Below are 23,569 nucleotides of genomic sequence, written 5' to 3' on the forward strand. Positions count from 1 at the left end.
AGCTGGCTCCAACTAAAATTTGAAATGATATCTCGATTCAGACCAAAATAATAAAATATATTGGCCTCAATTTGTACCTAACCCATCTGACAGGAATGTGTTAAATTTGATTTGGATGCCCATTTTAAACACCATCTGATTTTATTCTCCATTGATTATTGTACCTGACCCAAACCCACCTCATTCTCCAAACACATGAGATTTGAATCTGGTTGATAAACTTGCTTAATACTAGAAAAGTGAATGATGAAACTAGATATGATGAATCAAATTTGTCTTTCTCATTCTGTGGCATTGAATTATAGAGTCATACAGCACTGACACAGACCCTTCAGGCTAACCCTGCTGATAATAATCTCAAACTAAGATAGTCCCACCTGCCTGTGCTTGTGTTATATCCTTCCAAACACTCGTTATTCGTATACTTATCCAAATGTCATTTAAATGTTGTAACTGTGAGTTCTACTACTAAATTAGAGTTAAAAAGGAAATATAAACACTTTACTGAACGACTGAATAAAAATCTATATTATAACTCATTAAAAACATTAATGCTGTCAGAAACTGGAACTGGTGATCAAATCTTTGGACATGCATTTAGGCAGATTTATAAGAAATACTCCTCTCTACCATGAAGAGTATGTAGCACTAACTCGATTAGTATTGTAGTTAAGCCACTGTATTTATTCCATTTATTATTGTAGTATATCAAAAGCAGTAGTATATTTTAGATTTATCCTGAGTGACTGAACAATGATGAATAAAAAAATACATTAGTCCCATTGTTTATTTGTGTGCTGCCAGGTGTGGTCAGATAATCTAATGAAGTTAGTATTCCGAGATCTTTTTCTTGGTCTCGTCTAATGCCAGATTGTGTGGTGTGAGTAATGCCCAATTAAGCATATGTTAAGATCCCTTAATGACTATGGGTAAATGAGTTATCCACATCAAGAAGGTTTGGACTTACTTGTGCATCTGTGATGATGCACCAGAGGAACAAATTGTGTCCAATGGGTTCAGATCCTAACCAAATTAAACTCAATCTGTATTTAAAAGGAATCTTCACAGTCATCTGTGCAACTTGCTTTTCAATTGATTTTGGGATGTAGGTGACACTGGTCAAATAACATTTATTGTCCCCTTGAACCACTGCAGGAACCAATCGTGACTTGCTGTTTATTAATTTGGACATAAATTAATCCCTTTCTTAGAGTTGCAGGATAAATGAGCACCATGAAAGGTTTGCAGTACTCAAACATTTGGTGTTAGGATTAGTTGCCTCTGCAAAAGCAACAGTGTTGACTCTACAATTGCCTTAAAAGGCAAGAGAAGTGTCAAGAACAATCTATACATTTTCTATTTGATGGCGAACTGAATAATGATAGATTGTTGGAGAAACTCTGCAGGTCTGACATCTGTGGAGAGGGAAAATGAGATAACATTTTGAGTCATATATGACACTTCACATTATATCTATTTTTCTGTTTGTCTCTCCTCAAATGCTGCCAGACCTGCTAAGTTACTCCAGCACTTTTTTTAAATTTCAGATTTCCAGCACTCTGCAGGATTTTATTTTTATTAAACTTAGATTGCTATATGACTGCAATATTCATTGTTGGAGGGCGCATGTGGCACAGTAGTAGTATCACGTCATTTGGCTCAAAAATTCAGGGTTCAAGTCTCACTTGCCCCAGACATATTATAATGCCTGAACAGATTGATTTAAAAATATCTAACTCCTGTTGAATAATGTCAAGTGAGGATAGAATCTAGTTCAGCTATATGCAGCTATAGTTAAATAACTGCTAATGCTACTTCTATGGGTCATGCGTAAAGAATAGCTTGTTAGGTGAGATCCAAGCAGGCTTATTAGAAACTGTACTATGGTGCATGGAATTAACCTCTTTCAGTATGAAGGAGTAGAAAGAATTTTCTTCAATAATTTGATTTTCAGTATTTAGCATACAGTATTTTAAGTATAGAATAAATTATTGTTAATTTAAAAGGTGATGATCTGTTAAGGACTGCTAGATCTTTGATTTGAGTAGTTGAAACGTTTTAATGCTAAAATAGGTTAAGAAATTGTTCAAATATTGCATACAGAAATTTGACTCAAATGCATTAACAGTTGTGCTAAAAATAGGGCACAGATTCACAGAATAAGTATGGATGGATAATAACTCGGCCTTTATAAGGCTAAACTCTGAAAACTGTATTTACTTGGGAAAATACACATTTGCAGTGAACCAGTGGATGAAGTAGATAATTGGAAAAATTAATTAGTTAGTAGCAGTGTTGTGCAGAGTTCACAAGACTGCACTAGAGACAAAATAAACCCCTATCTTTGTATGGTTAAGTATTTGGCGGGTTGGGTGTACGGCCTGTATTTGCTGCTGATGCCTGATGCTGATTTTCTCTGCCTAGGACTAAAAAGGTCAGCCATTGCTACAGGGTTACCTATCGCCACATGGAACGAACATTAACCCAGGAAGAGGTGTGTACCATTCATCGAGCAATTGAAAAGGCAACTGTGGAGAAAATGGGAGTGGAAGGCAGATTTTAAAATCAAGAAAATAATTATTTTTTTTCTGCTTTAACTGCAGTCTACCTATTGGTTTTCTTGTGCTCAATAAGTGATGAAATACAGATGAAGATTCAATTAATGCCAAACTTGATTTGAGTAAAGCTCAGCATTTTGGATTAATATGTCTGCTCTTTTTTTCTTGTGCTTTGTACAGAGGCACTAGCCTTCATTTGTAAAACAGAAGGGTTTATCTTTAGGTTTTATGCTGTGGTCCATGTTAATTGGCTCCCAAGAGTTAAGCTGTTTCGGGAAAGTGCCCGTCATGTCATCCATTCATCAGACCAAATTAGACTCCTACTGACATAATTTCTACATCAAGCAATTTGATAGCAGCTTTCCTGATATGGGAAGAATCAGAAATATTTGCTTTCATTTTCAGTATATTCTTGCAATAATTGATGCAGGAAAAAACACAATGTATATGTCGATTTTACCTAAACAATTCCTTTAGGATCACTTATGCCTTATAAAACCTTTTAACACTGGATTGATTCTATTGTTTTATCTTACTATGAATATATTTAATTTTATTACTTTCTAGATAATAGGAAAATAAGTCCAAGTTTGTGACACAATCAAATTATCATCTTAAATAGTACAGAACCTATGAGATACTAAAAACATATTTACTACATGGACAACACAAACCTAAGCATTTATTTCCAGTTTTATGCAGTGTCCCTAAATTTCCTGGGTCATTCTTCTGATCTCCTAGTATGAGTCTAGTAAGAGAACAGCATTGACTTTGGATTAACAGTATAAACAGATAAAATAGCTAATTGCACAATTTGTCTGGGGATTCCAATGGTTTCTACGAATACCTCAGCATGAAATTGTGAGAACCAATTGGAAATTAAGGACACTTGTCTTATCAGTTGGTAACATTGTCACCTGTAATGTGCAAGGATCTGGGTTCAATTCCTGTTCCAAGAATAAGTAGAAAAATCAAGGCTCATACTCCAGTGCAGTCTTGATGGTCTACCGCACTGCAGGAAAACACTGTCTCTCAGATGAGATGTTAAATTACAATCTCTTCTGTCTGCTTGAGTGTAAAAGATCTCACGGTATTACTTTGAAGAAGTTGAGGGAAGGTTTCCATTGCCTTATGGCCAATATTTATCTCTCAATGATCATCATAAAGACAGACAGTGGGATGCAAATTGGCTGCTATGATTCCTGAATCACAACAATGACTGCTTCACCAGTAGGTCACATTGTCTGTAAAGCATCTGGGACTTCAGGTGATTTGAAAGGGACGATATAAATGCAGCTCAAATTTTCATTTTTATAGTCTAATGTCACTTGACTTTTGGCCCTTTGAAGAAAACTACCGATGCTGGTGCAAATAGTGTCCTAAACCCTGTCATGCCAACTAAAAATGTTCCACAGAAAAGGTATGTAGCCACTGGAAAGGAGATCATGGGGGTTGCATGAGGGGATTTTATGGAATCTAGAAAAGTGGGATAAGTGGTATGCAGTGTGATTTAATAAGGCAGGATGCAAAATTTCAATTTCCCACGATTGGGTTGAGATGTAGAGATAGATTTTCCTTGTTTAACCCTAAAACATAAGAGAGGGTGGCAGGAAAATGGTCTTTGTCTCTTGAAGGGGCGGGATTCATAGAGTAAGTCAGTGGTGAAGGGTGTTGTGGAGTGGATGCATGGAAGGATGGAAAAGAGTTCCAGGGGATGACAGAAGGAGGAGTCTGGGCATGTAGGAATGATGCAGGGAGATGCTAATGTTATGGTGAGGTGGGGGACTGTCAATCAAGGTAAGAAAATTAGAGGCCTAAAAGGCAGTATTGATACTGTCCAACCTGTGGCCAACTCAAGGTGTTGTGCGCACAAGTCCTTAAGCTGTGAATTCATCTACAATATTTCAATTATGTCTGAAAAGAGTAAACTCATACGATATCCTTTACAATGCTTGGAAGGGAAGGCCAGCTGTGCCTGCAAGTTCTGCTATGTCTCACAAAGTGTAAACAACTTTGGAGCTGAAAAATGTGTTGCTGGAAAAGCGAAGCAGGTCAGGCAGCATCAAAGGAGCAGGATTCCTGAAGTAGGGCTTATGCCCGAAACGTCAATTCTCCTGCTCCTTGGATGCTGCCTGACCTGCTGCGCTTTTCCAGCAACACTTTTTTCAGCTCTGATCTCCAGCATCTGCAGTCCTCACTTTCTCCGAGTAAACGACTTTGGATACTAACATGAACATTCAGTAAAGAGCGAACAAAAGCATACACAACATTGCTTCTTCCATGATGAAGGAAACATCCCAAACGCCCCGTGACCATCATTGTGTGCCAACTATGAGTCATGCCAGTATAATTAATTATGTTGGCCTTAACATATGAATGCACATATGAATAAAATGAAAATGTGATGTGAAATGCTTACCTGTAAAATTTAATGTTGTAAAAACAGCCAGCCACTTTCGTGCTCGTAAATCTTGTGATTTGCAACGGAGTTGGGCAGGAATGTTGTACAGAACCTCCCTCTTTGATCAGGCCACCATACTACTTGCACTGTCAGCTGATGGCAGATTTCACACTGAAAAATTTTCCTTCCACATGATTGCATGTATTTTGCAAAAGTTAAAAATCACACACCAGGTTATAGTCCAACAGGTTTATTTGGAAGCACTAGCTTTCGGAATGTTGCTTCTTTATCATTTGATTTTGGAGTATAAGATTGTAGAACTCAGAAATTATAACAAAAGTTTACACTGTGATGTAACTGAAATTATATATCGAGAAAGACCTGGAGTGTTTGTTAAGTCTCTCATCTTTTAGAATGGTTTCAGTTTTTCTATATGTAAATTCCAGAAAGTTATCTTAAAAGTTACATTCTCAAGTGAACTTTAACAATAGGTGCCATGTTGGGCCAGATAATGTATTGAAGGTGTGAGGTGCCCTGTCTGTGCCCCATTGGTCAGACTCATTCTAATCTGAAAAAGAGATTTACAGAATCTCACAAGGATTCATGCAGTTTTTGAGCAAAATCAAATGTAATTCTGCAAATACAAATTCACCCCACAAACTTATATGTGGGTGTGTGTGCAGGGGGTATGAGTGTCTGTCAGAGAGTAAGTGTAAAGTGGCAGAAGCCTGTGAGACGGTGTGTGAGAGTGTGTGTGGATGTATGTGTGAGCATATGAGAGAGAGCTTGTGTATGAGAGAGGGTCTGCGTCTGCATGTGTGTGTGTGTGTATGTATGTATGTTCCCACACCTCCATTTCTCGCCTTTAAACAACCACCAAACCTCAAACAGATCATTGTTCTCAGCAAACTGCCCAGCTTTGAGGACACTATACAACCTCGTCACGGTAGATGCTGCAAGGCATGTCAGAGTGTCGACACGGATACCACCATTATACGTGGGGATACCTCCCACCATGTACTTGGCAGGTTCTCCCATGTGACTCGGCCAACATTGTCTATCTCATATGCTGCAGAGGCATGATACATTGGTGAAACCGAGCAGAGACTTTGGCAATGATTAATGTACACCGCACAATAATCAACAGACAGGAGTGTTCCCTTCTAATCGGAGAACCCTTCAGCGGTCCAAGACATTCGACCGCGGACCTTCAGGTGACCATCCTCCAAGGCGGACTTCAGGACAGGCAACAATGCAAGGTTGGCTGAGCAGAGGGTGATAGCCAAGTGCAGTACCTATGGGAGTGGCCTCAACCAGGAATTGGGTTTATGTCACACTACAGGTGACCCCACTGCACTACATACGCACACCCACACTGATAGACCCATACATTCCTACACACACACACACACACTCCTACAGACCCATGCATTCCTACACACACGCACACACACTCCTACAGATCCATACGTTCCTACACACACTCCTGCAGATCCATACACTCCTACAAGCCCATACACTCACGCAGACCCTCTCTCATACACAAGCTCTCTCCCATACGCTCACACATACACTCCCACATTCACACACATCCTTTTACAGTTATACTCCTTTACACTCACACTCACACATTTACACACACACACTCTCTCTCACATACGCATGTGTGCGCACTCTCTCACGACACTCATACCTCCCACAACCCCTTCCACCCCATACACATACACCCACATGCACACACAGACATATAGGTTTGTGGGGTGAATTTGTACTGGCAGAATTACAGTTTATTTTGCTCAAAAATGCATGAATCCATGTAAGATTCTGTAAATCCCTTTTTTAGGTTAGAATCAGTTTGAACATTGGGGCATAACCAGCCTCACATAGGGCACCTCACACCTTCAGTATATTATCTGGGCCAACATGGCACCTACTGTTAAAGTTCATTTGAGAATGTAACTTTAAGAAAGTTCTGGAATTGTTGGAGTATAACCTGGTGTTGTGTGATTTTTAACATGTACTCCCCAGTCCAACACCGGCACCTCCAAATCATGTATTTTGCATGCATGCCTCTGTCACTGTAATTGTGTGGGATTTGGTAAAAAGAGAGAAAGCTGTAGCATTGTCTGGTGCAGTTTATTCAGATACTTCCAGATGAACTTGCTGAAGGTTTTACCTCAATTCAATCAAGAGTAAATGCAATATACCAGAAGCCTATTGTGTAATTAATAATAAATATCACAAAAATTTGAGTTATGCAAATCTCACATTTATTTTTATCTGTTATGGGATCATAGTTCAGCACTGCACTGAGTGTATACATCATTTCCCCTTTGGAGTCTATAAAACCTTTGAGCTTCATCTGGAAAATTGCCATTGGCATTTCAACTACATAAAAACTTAGCAAGTTAGCTAGTGCATTCATTTAGCACAATGACAGTATACTCAGTGGATGGCATTCCCAAAGACCTCCCCAAAACTTTTGGCAGAATTATACTTTTCCAAGACAGTGATGCAGTTGTGCATGTCTCTGGTGAAATATAGGTGAGAGAACCCTGAGAGAAGAAATTCCTCCTCAGCTCTTTCTTAAATAGCTGACCCCTTACTTCGAAAATGTGTTCTCTAGATTCCCCCAGAAGGGGTAATAAGATCATCACTCAATTTTCTAAACTCCAATGAGTATAGGCCCAAGCTGCTCAACCTTTCATCATAAAGACAATGCCTTCCCAGGAATCAACCTGTGAATCTTATCGAAGATAGCTCCAATGCAAACATAAACTTATTTAAGTAAGGAATCCAAACCTGTACACTGTATTCCAGGTGCAGCCTCACTAATTTGCTGTACAACTGTCAGCAGGATTTTATTCCATTTTTATACTCTATCCCACTTGCAAAAAAAAAGCATAATTCCATTTGCTTTCGTAATCATTTGATGTACTTGTATGTTTTTTTTAATGATTTATATACAAGGACACCCAGATCCCTTTGTACCATAGATTTCAGCAGTCTTTTGCCATTTAAACAAAATAATCTGCTTTTCTGTTCTTCTTGCCAAAGTGGACAACTTTACATTTCCTCACTTTATACTCTCTTCACCAAATGTTTTAACCACTAACTTAACCTATCTGCAGACTTTACAGATTCTTTGTACCCTGTTCACAACTTGTTTTCCTTCCTATCTTTATGTTACCAGCAAATTTGGCCAAAATAATCAGAACTTCCATCCAAGTCATTAATACAGTTTTTAAGTACTTGAGGTGCCAGCATTGATCCCTTTGTCATTCCATTAGTTACAATTTGCCAACCTGAAAATGATTAATTTCTCATTGTTCTCTGTTTTCTGTTGGCTGTCTAGTTCTTTATCCGTGCTGATATATTATCTCACACACAAACTCATCCCAATAGTCTACATACACAGGTTCTCCATTCACAGCTCTAATTGTTACATTCTGAATGAACTCTAATAAATTTGTTACAACATTGTCTCCCTTTCATCTGTTATGATTCCAATTGATGTTCATACTGGGCATGTCAGACCAGAGAGGAATGTGTCTTGATAAACTATAAATGGTACTTTTCTTTCTGGTTTATCGGGGCGATCAATTGCTGAACTTATTCACAAGGGACTGCCAATATATTTTAAATGAAAGAACATAAGATTTATTACACAGAAGAAAACATACACAAACTATACTACCCTATTCAAGAATTATTTGAGACAGTTTCATTACAAATATCAGAAAGAAAGATTCAACTATTTTACACCAGCAATAAAATATTTTGGAGACCCTAGCTTCAGTAAAGGGGTATTCTTGTCTTCAAACTTCTTGCTTCATAATTTCCTTCTCTATAAATTTCTTTGTATTCACTTGGTGCTATTTTCTTCAAATAATGCCTTTTCTGAGATCATGAAACAAGCTGTTAACTCAGCTCACTATTATCACTGAACATGGAATCCTTAAACTCATGTCTTCAATAGCCTCATGTAGCAAGTCTTCTACTCTGACTTCTCCACAGCTTTCAGCTTGTGAAAGTTTCTTTTAAGCAGCTTAGAACTTCTCCCCAGCCCTGACTGTTTGGAGACTGCTACTAACAATATATTTGATATAATGCACATCTTTTCTCTGAAACAAGCTGTTTTGGCAGAATCCCTACAGTGCAGGGAGAAACCATTTGGTCCATTGAGTCTGCACTGATCCTCTGAAGAGCATGTCACCCTAACCCTATCCCCATAACCCATGGATAATCCATCCAGTTTACACATCCCTGGACTCTACGGAAAATTTGGCATGGCCAATCCACCTAACGTACATATCATTGGACTGGGGGAAAGCCGGAGCACACAGAGGGAACCCACGCTAACACGGGAAGAATGTGCAAACTCCACACAGCCAGTCACCCAAGGTTGGAATAGAACCTGGATCCCTGGCACTGTGAGGTAGCAATGCTAACCATTGACCCACCATGCTGCAACATTTCTTCCATTTTTCTGTGCCTTTGTTATACCACAGCAATTACATCATATACAGCATCTGCAGCCGGATACATTGGTCACACTTCCAAAGAACCGATGTGGGGAATATAAGAAACAGAGCACGTTCTTAGAAAATTGAATAGTCCGCAATCAGAAATGATAGTTCAGCAGACTCATCCATACAGTGGGAAAAGTAGGACTGCAACAAGGAGGGATGTAGAATGCCTCTGTGCAGATCTTATTCTAATGAATGCAGCACAAGCAATGTCAAACAAGTAGGAGATTATAGGTGCTCCTTGATTGCTGATAACATGTCCCTGCTAACACCCCCACCCCAAGCCTCCACATCAACTAAGAAAGGCAGCACTGCACAAAAGAGCATGTTGCTCATTACTTGCCGTTCAAGTTGGGATGAAACGAGCCCCATGCCCTTGTGTAGCCTATAGGGTCTTAGATTGTCTTTGTGCATTGTGGCCCACTGGTGTCACTTTTAAAGCTTCAATTTGTGATGATCAGTGATATCAGTCAAGATTGCTTGTGACCAGGATTTGTCTCCCACATAGTTGAATTCTGCCTGCAATTCACACACAGGATGCTATGATTTCAGATACCTTTCACCTGTACTGTAAGTGCCCGATCAATTTACTCGCCCCTTCAAGGGCCTCACATCATTCATGAGTACAGCCCATGTGCTCAGACTGCAAAAAAACTCTAACTCTACCCACACTGGGTGTGATTGCAACCATTTTCCATTTCCACGTTGCATTTATGATTCTGATAAAACTGAAAGGCAACACAGGTCATGCATGTGTAATGAGTCACAGGCTTAGCCTGGTAATCATGTCCCCTGCCTCAGAAACTTTGTAGTCCTTTCTTCCTTGCATTCCCTTTTGATCCCATCAGTACTGAGCTTCCATACAGTCCCACACACCTCTGAATTACAACTTCATCTCCAAACATTACCCCATGATTCCGAGCTCTATAGCTTAGCTGTGCTAACTATCCTGCAGCACTGTCCCCCCATCATGGCCAGGCTGGTAATAAATGTCAAAGACACACTCTCCCACAGTGCCCCAGGTCCTCTAAAGCACCATCATTTCTCTTCGCCTAATTTGTTGAGTTTCCTCCTTCACAATTACTGTTACCTCTGCATCCCACCCTACCATCTCTAATCCCTGAAGTGCCCAACTTTCCAACCACAACAGTGGCCTCTGATAGCAGCACACCCCCGACTTTCAGTTCAATTTGGACAGACAGCCCCAACAGATGGGTGACAGAACCTCTGTCAGATCTCAGTCAGCTCCCTGACTGATTCACCATGACTCCCTGTACTGGCTGGATTAGACCTGCAGGACTTACTGGCTGGATTAGACCTGCATGGTCTTGCCAATCCTTGGACTGTAGTGACATAGAATCCCTGAGCATGGATACTCCAAGCAGATGCTGAAAATGTGTTACTGGAAAAGCGCAGCAGCTCAGGCAGCATCCAAGGAACAGGAGAATCGACGTTTCGGGCATAAGCCCTTTTTCAGGAATGAGGAAAGTGTGTCCAGCAGGCTAAGATAAAAGGTAGGGAGGAGGGACTTGGGGGAGGGGCGTTGGAAATGCGATAGGTGGAGGGAGGTCAAGGTGAGGGTGATAGGCGGAGTGGGGTGGGGTGAGGTCAGTGTCCTTGGTGGAGTGGGAGGGGGAGTTAAAGTGTTGGGCTACGGGGTGGTTGGGTTGGTTGGTCTGGGTGTCCCAGAGGTGTTCTCTGAAACGTTCCGCAAGTAGGCGGCCTGTCTCCCCAATATAGAGGAGGCCACATCAGGTGCAGCGGATGCAATAGATGATGTGTGTGGAGGTGCAGGTGAATTTCTAGTGGATATGGAAGTGTCCCTTGGGGCCTTGGAGGGAAGTAAGGGGGGAGGTGTGGGCGCAAGTTTTGCATTTCTTGCGGTTGCAGGGGAAGGTGCCGGATGACTGACCATGTCCAAGGCTGCAGGAATTCATTATGTATGGAGTGTGCCCTGTGATACTGGGGATTGCTAACCAAGAGGGAGGAACAAGTAGCAAGCTGAAGTCACCAGGTACTCTCTCTGACTTTCACACCAGGAATTGTCACTGTTTAGTTTCTATCGGCAGATGGGAAAATGAGGAACTGTGTAACTATGAGGTAAGCTTAAGTAATTACGATATGCAAATGCTTGCAAATGGATGCAAATAAGGCTCTCACAATTCATAAAAGAAGTTTTCATCTTGTTGTGCAAAATTTAGATAATCAGATTCTTTTCCTCAACCTCAAGAATCTCATTTCTGACAATCTCACCTCATTTTCCCAACTGACTCACCGATGCCCATATCGTTCCTGAGCTGAGAAGATTCTGTCCATAAACTTGGTTTAATGGTGATCCTGCCAATTTAGTTTTGAATTGATGGTTATTCATTATAGATTAGTGAGTTGATGAGGTTGGTTTCAAATTTATCTTAATATTGAAGTGTCGACATATTCTTTGAATGCTAATTGAAGAAATCATTGGAGAGCAGGCTCATCGATTCATGTTTATACAGATATTGGAATTTCTTAAAATGGTCTTTTGTAGCAGAGAACTTCCATTAAGCAACTTTTCTGCAAAGGTTGCATTTTAAAAGAAAAAGTACTAAATCATGTAATCACAAAATTGTGAAGGTGAGGAAGGAATCAATTCATCCATCATATCCACACCTCCCTCCAATCGTTTTGACTTATTGGTACTCTCCTTGCCTTGTCTCTGCACACTGGTTCAATGTATATGATCACCAATGTCCTCTTGAATGCCCTGCATGAAACTGCCTCCACCGAACTTCCAGGCAGTGTATCCCCTACCCAACCCACTTGCAGTGAGGAAAAGGTTTTTCTATCCTGGCATTTCCTCCTTTTGAAAAACACTTACAAATCTTTGGCCCCAGCCCTCCATTCTTTTATGACTGGGAACAGTTTGTCCCGCTATACTCTGCCTAGGCCTGCCATGATTTTGAAAACTTCTACTGAATCTCTTCTTAACGTTCTCTTCTCCACAAAAAACAGTCACAACTTCTCCAATCTATCCTTACAACTGAATTGTCTTATCCCTCAAACTAAACATCTTCCACACTCTCACTAATGCTTTCAAATCCTTCCTGAAATGTGGCACCCAGAACTGTACACTTTCTCGGCAAAAGTGAGGACTGCAGATGCTGGAAATCAGAGTCTAGATGAGAGTGGTGCTGTAAAAGCACAGCAGATCAGGCAGCATCCGAGGAGTAGGAAAATCAACGTTCGGCCAAAAGCCCTTCATTGTCAATTTTCCTGCTTTTCCAGCACCACTGTACACTTTTTAACCTAGTGTTTTGTATAATTTAGAGGAAAAACTACCTTCTATCTTTTACAGTTACAATGGTTAAAGGTGAATTTGAGGAAGCCAATTCCATCACCGAGTATGTATAAATCCGAAGTTAGAAAACTGATAAATTTATTGTTAAACAGCAAAGAATGGTCTTTTTGGTAAGTAAAATTAAGTAGGAGTGACATCACTTGACACAACTTTGATCATCACAAATTCACTAGCTGTAATATTAAACAATTAATTATACTTCTGAGCTGTTCCTCACAGTAGTAATGTTATAAGTTATTGTTCAACCCATTGATTATGTAAAGGAAGGATGTTTTGAAGAGTTTTGTTTTGCAAGTCTTTTATTTGGTTTAACAAATCATCCAATCAGTTGTCATTAAATCTAATGATCAAAACATTATCAAAACTCAAAGGGATACAATCTCTTCATTACTATATATAGGCCACACGCAATACGTCTTTTTAAAATAAAGATCTGCACTGGAAAAATTGGATTAGGCCTACTTTGGGGCCAACGGTCGTAAGTGTGATGATGTACACCCAGTTACATTGTGTAAACAATAGGTTAAATTGGTTGCCTCTCTATTTCAATGATTGGAGTGTTTAGCCAAGCACGAAATATGCTGCCAGTTGGCTGCACCTTTGACAAGTGACCCAGCAGCACTTGAGGCTGGCTCTAGCTGTGGCTAGCTTGCATTTCTTAAAGAAAATGAGGCGCTCATACAGAAACTGCTGCTAACTGTGAAGGAACTAACTGTAAGGAGAGCACCCCAAACAGAGCAATGTCCAAGAGCTACCTGACGAGGAAGTAGTGCTCCAAGATAAGCTGTTGGGTTATAACCTGGTGCTATATCATTTTTAACTTTGTCCATCCCAGTCCAACACCGGCACCTTCACATCAAGAGCAAGAGCTCACAGGTGTTTGCTGATGCAGCCAAAATAACTCGACAGAAGCCGGTATCCCGTCACCAAGTCACGCTTTGGTTTACGCATGGAAGGTCCTTGACACTGGTGCTGCCCCTTCAGAATCAGCTCCTAGAGTGAACAAAACATCTGACCCTCCTGTTTATATCTGTCAGCTAGGGCTCCCTGATGGGACCAGACTAACAGCCCCAGTCAAGGAACTCATATTCTATGAGGTGTACCTGGCTGGCCTTGTTACAATCACTACAGCAACATTGAAAGATGCAGAGAAGAAATGTTCTCTTTAATTGTGCATTTGCAGCCCCTCTGATGTTCTGCTCACAGCGATTGTCATTGTTTGACATTTGGTTCTGGAAGTCGCATAAGGGCTTCAGAGGACTGTGAAGCCCATTGGAAAACCAAAGGGAACACTGCACCGAAATAACATTTCTACAGTGCCTTTGGAAAAGACCAGGAGCAGTGGTAGACAGGGGTGTGGGGGTTGGTATCAGATCCCAGAATCTACCAAGGGGCAGTGCAGAAATGAATAACAGGAAGTTAGCATCTAAGTTCCGCCAATCATAGGAAAAGCAAATAGACTGTTGGTCTTTATTTCAAAGGGAATGAAGTATAAAAATAGATGTCTTGCTAAATCTATGGAAATTAGACCACATACTATGAACAGTTTCAGTCCTCTAATCCAAAGGAAGACATACTGGCATTGGAGGCAGTCCAGAGAAGATTCACCAAGTTAATCCCAGTAATGGGGTGATTTCCTTTTGAGGAGAGGTTGAGTAGGTTTTTTTTTAGATTAGATTAGATTACAGTGTGGAAACAGGCCCTTCGGCCCAACAAGTCCACACCGACCCGCCGAAGCGAAACCCACCCATACCCCTACATTTACCCCTTACCTAACACTATGGGCAATTTAGTATGGACTGTGGGAGGAAACCGGAGCACCCGGAGGAAACCCACGCAGACACGGGGAGAACGTGCAAACTCCACACAGTCAGTCGCCTGAGGCGGGAATTGAACCCGGGTCTCTGGCGCTGTGAGGCAGCAGTGCTAACCACTGTGCCACCGTGCCGCCCAGGTTGGGCCTGTACTCATTGTAGTTTGGAGAATGAAAGGAGGCCTTGTTCAGACATATCAGGTTCTTAAGGAGCTTGGCAGAGTGAATGTGAAATGGTTGTGTAGAGTCCAGGACCAGAGGGCATATTTCAGAGTAAGGGGTCACCCACTTAAGACTGAGATGAGGATTTTTTTCTCTCAGAGGGTAATGAATCTGTGAAATTCTTTACCATAGAAGGCCATTGAGGCTGGGTCATGAAGAATATTCAAGTCCAAGATAAACTTTTAATCCATAAGGGAATCAAGGGTTATGAAGAAAAAGCAGGAAAGTTGAGTTGAGAATAGATAAATAAGCCAGAATCTCAAGAATGGCAGAGCAGACACAATTCTGCTCTTGTGTCTTTTGGTCAATGAAGGAGATCTCTATCTTCCATAATACTAACCTCTAACATTTTAGATTCTTCACCGCACCATCCCAAACTTCCAATGCTGCTGGTCTCAAACCAACGTCTTGCTGCTTCTTGCCTCCAACCAGACCTGTCTACTCAGACACCAAACCTGATTTCCTGTTCTCAGGTAACCTAAAACTGCCATCTAGCCAGTCACACAGCCTCATGGGAAAGAATGAGATCTCTCATGAAGAAGCATTGCTGGTTGATCTGACAACAGCAGTCACCAGCTCAGATCCCAGCACTGCAAGTATATAGAGTCAGGATCGGTATCTGAGGAGTCACCATTTACAAGTGGACAGCAGCCAGGTCAGCAGGAGTGGGCACCCTGATTGGTTCCCAGAGGAAGAGGTTGTGGGTGGGTTCTGCCATGGTGGATGAGGACTGAGATGGGGAATAACACACAAATGATAGCTGATATGCAGATGGAAGCTATCCAAAGTCATAGTCGAAGCTCAGATTAAATTAATCAAATCCATAACGCCAAGACTGAGATCACTGCATTAATTTCAGCAGATCTCAGTCCTCAGAAGAGTATACAAGCTTGTACAGCAGTTCAGCATTCTAACTTCCAAATGGAACACTAGGATTACTGTAGTGCCACCCCCACCATATTGTGTGCTAGTGGCTCAAATGGCACACAAACTCCACTCTGCCACTCTGTTAGTGCCCTTGCTGTTGACCTCTCAGCCAGCCAACCCAGTCTACCTCTGGTCATGCCGAGTTACAGAACCACCAGGAGCCAGGCCCTCAAGACTCAGAGCTGTTTCAGGTCATCTTGCAAGGCCATCTCTAGTCATCCCCACCAACCCCATGATCTTTTCCCCGCACCCACCCCACTGCCCATCAGTGAAAGTCAGCGGCATTTTGCCAGATGTGCCAAGGTAGCACTCCTGGGCATATCAGACCATGTATGCAAAGGGATGTGGAAGACATGAGGAAGTGAGGTGCTTTAATCTCTTTTGCCCATGATATTGAAGATGTCATTGCCTAATGCTTATGGAAAAGATTTCTTTGGGAGCTTTTATTTCAGGATTTTGTCCAAGAGGATGCTGAGATTGTACGGAGCAGATGGATTGAAAGATGGGGAGTTCCGTGGAAATGGTGATAATAGGATGAAGCCTTAGGGGTGTAATGGACTCAGTGGCTGCTCAGAGAAAGCCCACCCAGGACAAAGGAATACTGATGACTCCCTACTGTTTCTGCTCCCAAGGAGGCCTGTGGAAGCCTAGTCATAAGGGCCCGATGATAGCAAGGTTACATGGAACAGATCACCACCTACTTTGACATATACTCTGGGGAACACCTCTGGAACAGTCCCAGTCAAGGGCAAAAGTAATTCAAAAAAATCTCATGTACATATGGGATGCTTGATCTCAAAAATAATTTTTTAAATATATCCTATATAGTGCTTATTGGACATCCTTATTGGTCAGCACATGTTCAGCTCTGAGTAATTATGAGAGATCATTAGCTAGTCCTGCAAGAAATTACATCAAATTAACTTTAGTGGCAATTTGAAGTCACAGTCTTTCCAATCTGCCTGCTTCCAGGCCACACCCATGGTGTGCCACTTCCTGCTTCTCTACAGACAAGGCGTGCTGCATAAGGAGCCCATATGTAGCCAGGGTGACATGCCAGCCATTTTCAGTTGTTCTGCCTTCATTAGCACCTGCTGCAATAATGCCATGGAACCTAATTCCACAACCGATTTTTTTTTCCAGCTTAGATGTGGACAAGCTGAATGTTTGCATTCACATAATGAGAGTTTTGTGCAGCTGCAGCAACTTCAAATCATTCTATGTAGGTCAACACTAAGTTTGTAGCTACTTGTCAATGGGTTTCTTTATATACAGAAATGTTCTTACTCTGCTTGACTCCTTCACAGAAGATCATAGTGAAGTCGACCTCACGATTCTTTCAGACAAGAAAGTTGATTTGACAATAAATGTCACTTCAGAACCAAAGACGCCACATGAAGTTGTGTGCTCAATACATCAAAACTTTAAGTACAATGGCTTAGATTTTCCAAGCAAATCTGAGTTTAATTTAGTTCAAAGTGGTAATGTATCTAAAATTGGAATCATATGATATGCTTCTCACGGGAATATTGCGTGCAATTCTGGTCTCCTTCCTATTGGAAGGACATTGTGAAACTTGAAAGGGTTCAGAAAAGACTTAAAAGGGTGTTGCCAGGGTTGGAGGATTTGAGCTAAAGGGAGAGGCTGAATGGGTTGGGGCTGTTTTCCCTGGAGTGTCGGAAGCTGAGGGGTGACCTTATAGAGGTTTATAAAATCATGAGGGGCATGGATAGGGTAAATACGCAAAGTCTTTTCCCCAGGGTGGGGGAGTCCAGAACTAGAGGGTATAGGTTTAGGGTGAGAGGGAAAAGATTTAAAAGGGATCTAAGGGGCAACTTTTTCACACAGAGGGTGGTGCATCCATGGAATGGGCTGCCAGAGGAAGTGGTGGAGGCTGGTACAATTACAGCATTTAAAAGGCATCTGGATGGTTGCATGAACAGGAAGGGTATGGAGGGATATGGGCCTGGTGCTGGCACGTGGGACTAGATTGGGTTGGGATATTTGGGTCGGCATGGACAAATTGGACTGGAAGGTCTGTTTCCGTGCTCCACAGCTCTATGACTCCTTGCCTTAAAGAATACTTTTATCTGATAATCATTTGTTATTGTATTCTATTAAATTGTGTTTCCAAAAATCCTTTAAATCCTTTGGTTTTAAAAATAAACCCTGCATTGGTAGCCAGTTGTGAATTATCTGAGAACCTAATTAGATTATAATTATGTATCTCTGATTGAATAAGCATGGTTATGAAATAACATGACTAGTAATAGCAAGGCAACATTCTTAATCTGATCACTGTCATGTACAGAAAAGGCTGCTATTAGAATCTCATTAATCTGTTTGTACAATTTTCTTTCCAATTAGAAAAAAGACCTCTTTTAAAGCAGCAACTTGATGCTGAAACCAATGTTCCACTAATCTGCTCTGTGACTCTGCCTGGTTCTGAGCCACTAAAGATTTTATTGATTGCAACAAGAATTGATTTTTTTTCCCCTTCCCAATGAGAAATGCCAGTGAGACTGTTCCAAAGCAACAAGCTGAAGCTATATCATGAGCTGCTGCAGCTGACAATTCTGCAAATCGTATGATTTCCAGTTCAAAATGTACTTTTTCTTATGTATTATGACTTTGTGCCTGATCTTACCAGCAGCAGTTTTAACTGCTGGCAGGTTATGGTTGGATAGCAGGCCTGTTTGAGACCCCTCTCCTTGTCTGTATTCAGTTAGTTTAGGATGCCACCTTCATCTGGGGTGTGCCAGATTCTGGGAAGTCGGGATATTGGCCAACCCGAAAGTTGCTGACCTGAGCTTAACAGTGGCCCAGACTCTTTGCATCACTGGCCCAAGCTTTTGCTGAAGCCAACAGAAGCAACCTTGATATTTTGTAGGTTGGGCTACATCACTCACTATCCATGACCAATGGACAGAATAACCTTCGGGCCACCTGTGACTCAAAAATGCTATTGGGTCCCATATAGAATCCCTACAGCATGGGAGCAAGTCATTCGGCCCATTGAGTCCACACTGACCCTCTGAAGTGCATCCCACTCAGACCACCCCATACTGCAAGTCTGCATTTCCTACAGCTCACCCACTCAGCATGCACATCCCTGGACACTATTGGCAATTTTGCATGGCCAATCTACCTAACCTCACATCTGTGGAAACCCACAGACAGTCACCCAAGCTTGGAATTGAACCCAGGTCCCCAGTGCTATGAGGCAGCAGTGCTAGCCACTGAGCCAACATACTACCTCCGTACATTACACAAATGCAACTTGTATGACTCGTGACTGTTGGTTGACTCAGATTGGGCCCCTGCTCCACTCTTGTCACAGATAAAATAGTTGCTGACAGGTTTTAGGTGGGAATGGGTAAGTACAGTGCTCCAATGTAAGGGCTATTACATGCCATTCAAACCCAGCTGTTCGTCAAATTGTACATCATGTTCTTCTTTTAGAGAGCACAGTTTGCAGCATTTGCAAAACAATCTCTATTTGCGTCAGGATTTGACCTAAAAACTAAAACATTAAAGTGTCAGTATAAATATTGCAGTGAGAAAGCAGAAAATGGTAACCATTAAGTTGTACATCATGTCTCAGATCCCTTTTATGACTATGCCTCCTTCAGTCAAGCTGACTAGTTGCATTTCCCTCAGTAGGCATGACTCACTCATTTGGGTTTAAAAATGGAGGCTACTTTGATGTATATATTACTTTTTAAAGCTCATCACAGCACTATTTGTTTAAAAGACTTGGCAATCTGTCTCACTCTTTCTGATCATAAATCTCGCTATAATTTCTTCAGTGCTGACAGTCCTGAATCAAGATTCTCTATCTGCCATTTTTAAAACACCCTTAGAAATTTAAAAATATCATCAGCCAGGTATTGTCACCTCAAAGTAACCAAACACTTTTTCCAGAAAGTTGTTTTCAGATTAATATGTTTTAAAATTGTTCTTGCACTCACACTGTGTTGTACATTGTTTTCAATACAATGCCTAGTTGTATAAATATTTACTTTTAGATGTTTACCAGCATCTGAGAGTCATGCGTTTTCCATTCAGGATAGTTCTCATTGTTGTGAAGCTCATTGGGGTGCAAAGGAGGAGTTTTGATCATGAGTTTGGTCCCAGACAGATTATGGTGACTAGTAGGTGAGGGAGGTATGTGTGTATGAATGGGCAGCTTGGGACAACAGTGACCCAGAACATCTGTGCAAGGGAGGAGAAGCTGTACTCCACTGGTGGGTGTTCTGCTCAGTGGACCATTAAAATAGCAACAAGCCCTAACAATACCAGGGACCCTTGTTTATGTGTCGTAAAGTGAGCATGAGTCTGTGGAGTGACTCAATCAGCCAAGAAAACAATTGTTTTTAACCACCCCAGTGCAGGAAGTAGATTGTTTAGATTAAACTACTAGCCATTCATCCTACATAGAGGGTATTAGCATTTTCCAATTAATGCAGTCAGATTAGGAGGGAAACTAATGTACTGCAGATCAGAAAGTACTTATACAAATACACCATTTGATTTATTGTTGTCACATGTACTGAGATACAGTGAAAAGTGTTGTTTTGCATGTTATACAGGCAGATCATACCATACAAAATGCATCAGGGAACAGGACATGAAAAGAATGAGATCGTGAAATGCTCCTCACAATATAGTCTTGAGTGTTGTAAGTCTAAAGTTTCATATGTTACAAAGTTTGACTCTAACATAAAGATTGCGTTTAGTTAATTGCTCCACTTCTCTTGGCATGATGGGTGGGCCCTGCGAGGGATGTGGATGGGTTTGGTGAGGGTGGAAGTGTATGTTTCTGCAAAAGCAAACTTTACAGTCAAGGAATCCCTCTGTAGATTACAGATTACCTGCACTTAGCCCAAAGAGTGGCCATTAGGTTTTACTGGGCAATATCGCTGTATGGCACCAGCCATTGGCATGGTCACATCTCCTCTGACTTTCCCTCGCCATTTTTCAGACTTTGACAACTTCCCAGTCCATTCTTAGAGGGCCAATAACATTCAGCACACCCCTCGCAGGGCCCACCCATCATGCCAAGAGAAGTGGAGCAATTAACTAAACGCAATCTTTATGTTAGAGTCAAACTTTGTAACATATGAAACTTTAGACTTACAACACTCAGCACATAATACATGAAGAGGCCATTTGGTCAGCTTTCTGCAAGAGTAGCTCAGCTGGGCCCACTCTCCTGCAATTTGCCCCAGACTTGCAATACTTTCTCGTCTAATAATAATTCTAATTCCCAGATGAAAAGCCTGATACGAAATGCTTCTGCCTCACCCTCAGACAGTTTATTTCGGATCCTAACCTCTCGTTCACCTCTTTAAAAGGTGACAAGTTGATGAAGTGATTAAAAATGGACATAGGTTTCTTGGATTATTAAATAGCTGGTTCGCATATGAAAACAAAGGAGATCAGGTTCAACTTGGATAAATCCCTGATTAGATCTCAGGTGGAATATAGTGAACAATTCTTCATAACTCATTTCGGGTACAGAGGAATTTTACAAGGGACTTCAGTTAAAAACAGAGTTTGAGAAAATTAAAACTTTGGAGCAGAAGGTTAAGGGATGACCTAATGGAGGTATTCGAGATCTTTTGAGGTTTTGATCGAGAGGATAGAAAAAAAAAATCATTTTGCTAGTGGCAAACAATCTAAATGGTGCTATGGTTCTGAAAGGAGTTGAAAAGTGTGACACTGGAAAAGCACAGCAGGTCAGGCAGCATCCGAGGAGCATGAGAGTCAACGTTTCAGGCATAAGCCCTTCAGCAGGAATGCTTATGCCTGAAACATCAACTCTCCTGCTCCTCGGATGCTGCCTGACCTGCTGTGCTTTTCCAGTACCACACTTTTCAAGTCTGATCTCCAGCATCTGCAGTCCTCACTTTCTCTTGTTCTGAAGGGAGGAATGTTGTAGTAATAAAGCCCCTGCACACCACTAGCCGTATCAATACTGTAAATCCCTTTATTACAACTATCCAGAATAAAGGAGACTTTCACCAAGTTTTTCTTTATAAGGTCAAAACGAACTTGTTTGCTTTGAACAAAACTTATTCTTTAACCAAGTGGAAAAAAATATTAACAATTAAACTACATTCTGGAATTAAACAAGAACCCTTAATCCCAAACAAACATTCACATATAAACAATGCCATACCACTATGCAAAAAAGAGAACGAAAATAACCCAGGTCCGAACTCAAAAGTTAAACTGGCTTCTCCCAATTTCACAAAGTTCTTACCAATGAGATTAAAATGCTGACTACTATAGAGTGATTCGAAATCTTCAGACCAGACTTCAGTTCAGATAGAATGTCCGTTCGAGTTTGATTTATAGGATAGTCGGTGATAGCAATGTCTGGAACTTTCTCAGGTTCCCAGACATACCTCGCTGAAAGAGAGATCCATCAGCTTGTCCTGCCTTAAGGACTTTATTTATTTTCTTCTAGTAGAGGGAGAGTTACTCACTGCTCATTTTGGAGGCCTGTCTTCTTCTATTGAAGCACCCAGATGTACTAAAAAAAAGGAGTCAACTCCAGAAGAGAATTGATAGGCAGCCTTCAGCATATAGGCCTCATTTCCTCCAAACCAAATTTGCCCAGCAATTACAGGTATCTCTTATCTCTCTTAAAGCTTTGCTCATCTCCTTTCCAAAGTTACTTGACTTTACAGCAATTAATAAGCAAGTCATAGCTCACATTACTGTTAAAGTATTCCAAGAAATTGCATCTCCATTCAAAACATTTGTAAGCCCTTTTTAATCTAAAATGTCCAAACAGATCCATTTTCCAGATTCACGTGTTCCTTAACAATAAAGATGTATACCCAACAATGGAGATAGGGAGAAATCTTTTCACTTAGTTTTTGGGATCTCCCTGTAAAGGTGAAAGTTGGTTTCATAATTCATTTTAAAAAGCAGTTTACAGGTACCTAAGGACTAGGAACTTAACGTTGTTTGACGAAAACAAAGGGTAAGCCCATAAGACATAGGAGCAGATATACTTCATTCAGCGCATCAATCTGATCCTTCATTCAGTAAGATCATGGCTGATCTGATAATCCTCACATCCATTTTCCTGTCTTTCCCCCATAACCATTGATTCCCTTACTGATTAAAAATCTATCTCAGATTTGAATATACTTAAAGACACAGCCTCTATACTACTCTGCAGTAAAGAATTCCACAGATTTGCTATCTCCTAAGAGAAGAAATTCCTCCTCATCTTTGTCTTAAATGGACAATCCCTTATGCTGAGATCATGCCCTCTAGTCCTAGTTTCTCCCTCAAAGGTAAACGACATCTCCACATCTACACTGTCAATACCCTAAGAATCTTGTACATTTCAATAGGGGCGATACGGTGGCTCCATGGTTAGCACTGCTGCCTCACAGCACCAGGGACCAGGTTTCAATTCCAGCCAAGGGTGACTGTGTGGAGTCTGCATGGTCTCCCTGCATCAGCATAGGTTTCAGCCAGGTGTTCCGGTTTCCTCTCACAATCCAAAGATGTGCAGGTGAGGTAGATTGGCCATGTTAAATTGCCCATAGTAGCAAGGGATGTGCAGGCTATGTGGTTAGCCTTGGGAAATACAGGGTTACAAGAATAGGGTTGGGGGATGGATCTGGGTGATGTGCTCTTTGAAAGGTCGATGCGGACTCATTGGGCCAAATGGCCTGATTCCACTCTGGGAGATTCCATCAAAAAAAAGGTCATCTTTCAGTCTTCTAAACTCCAATGCCTATCCTAATTAATCTC

At 41.2% G+C, this 23,569-nt stretch overlaps 1 protein-coding gene across 6 annotated transcripts in view; it reads left to right on the forward strand.

The window, feature by feature from the left end:
- fars2 (phenylalanyl-tRNA synthetase 2, mitochondrial) overlaps positions 1-23,569 on the forward strand; it is a 496,334-nt gene that overhangs the window by 442,612 nt on the left and 30,153 nt on the right. For 5 of the 6 annotated variants that reach the window (XM_043719493.1, XM_043719492.1, XM_043719494.1 and 2 more), the window contains one exon: positions 2,425-4,591. The exons of the other annotated variant lie outside the window; for it this stretch is intronic. In XM_043719493.1, the coding sequence (XP_043575428.1) occupies positions 2,425-2,563 (139 nt within the window). In that variant the 3' untranslated portion in view covers positions 2,564-4,591. Of the gene's footprint in view, positions 1-2,424; positions 4,592-23,569 lie in introns of those variants that run through there. 6 annotated transcript variants of the gene reach the window in all.

The sequence above is a fragment of the Chiloscyllium plagiosum genome, chromosome 29 (genome assembly GCF_004010195.1).
Source record: "Chiloscyllium plagiosum isolate BGI_BamShark_2017 chromosome 29, ASM401019v2, whole genome shotgun sequence".
NCBI classification, from domain to species: domain Eukaryota; kingdom Metazoa; phylum Chordata; class Chondrichthyes; order Orectolobiformes; family Hemiscylliidae; genus Chiloscyllium; species Chiloscyllium plagiosum.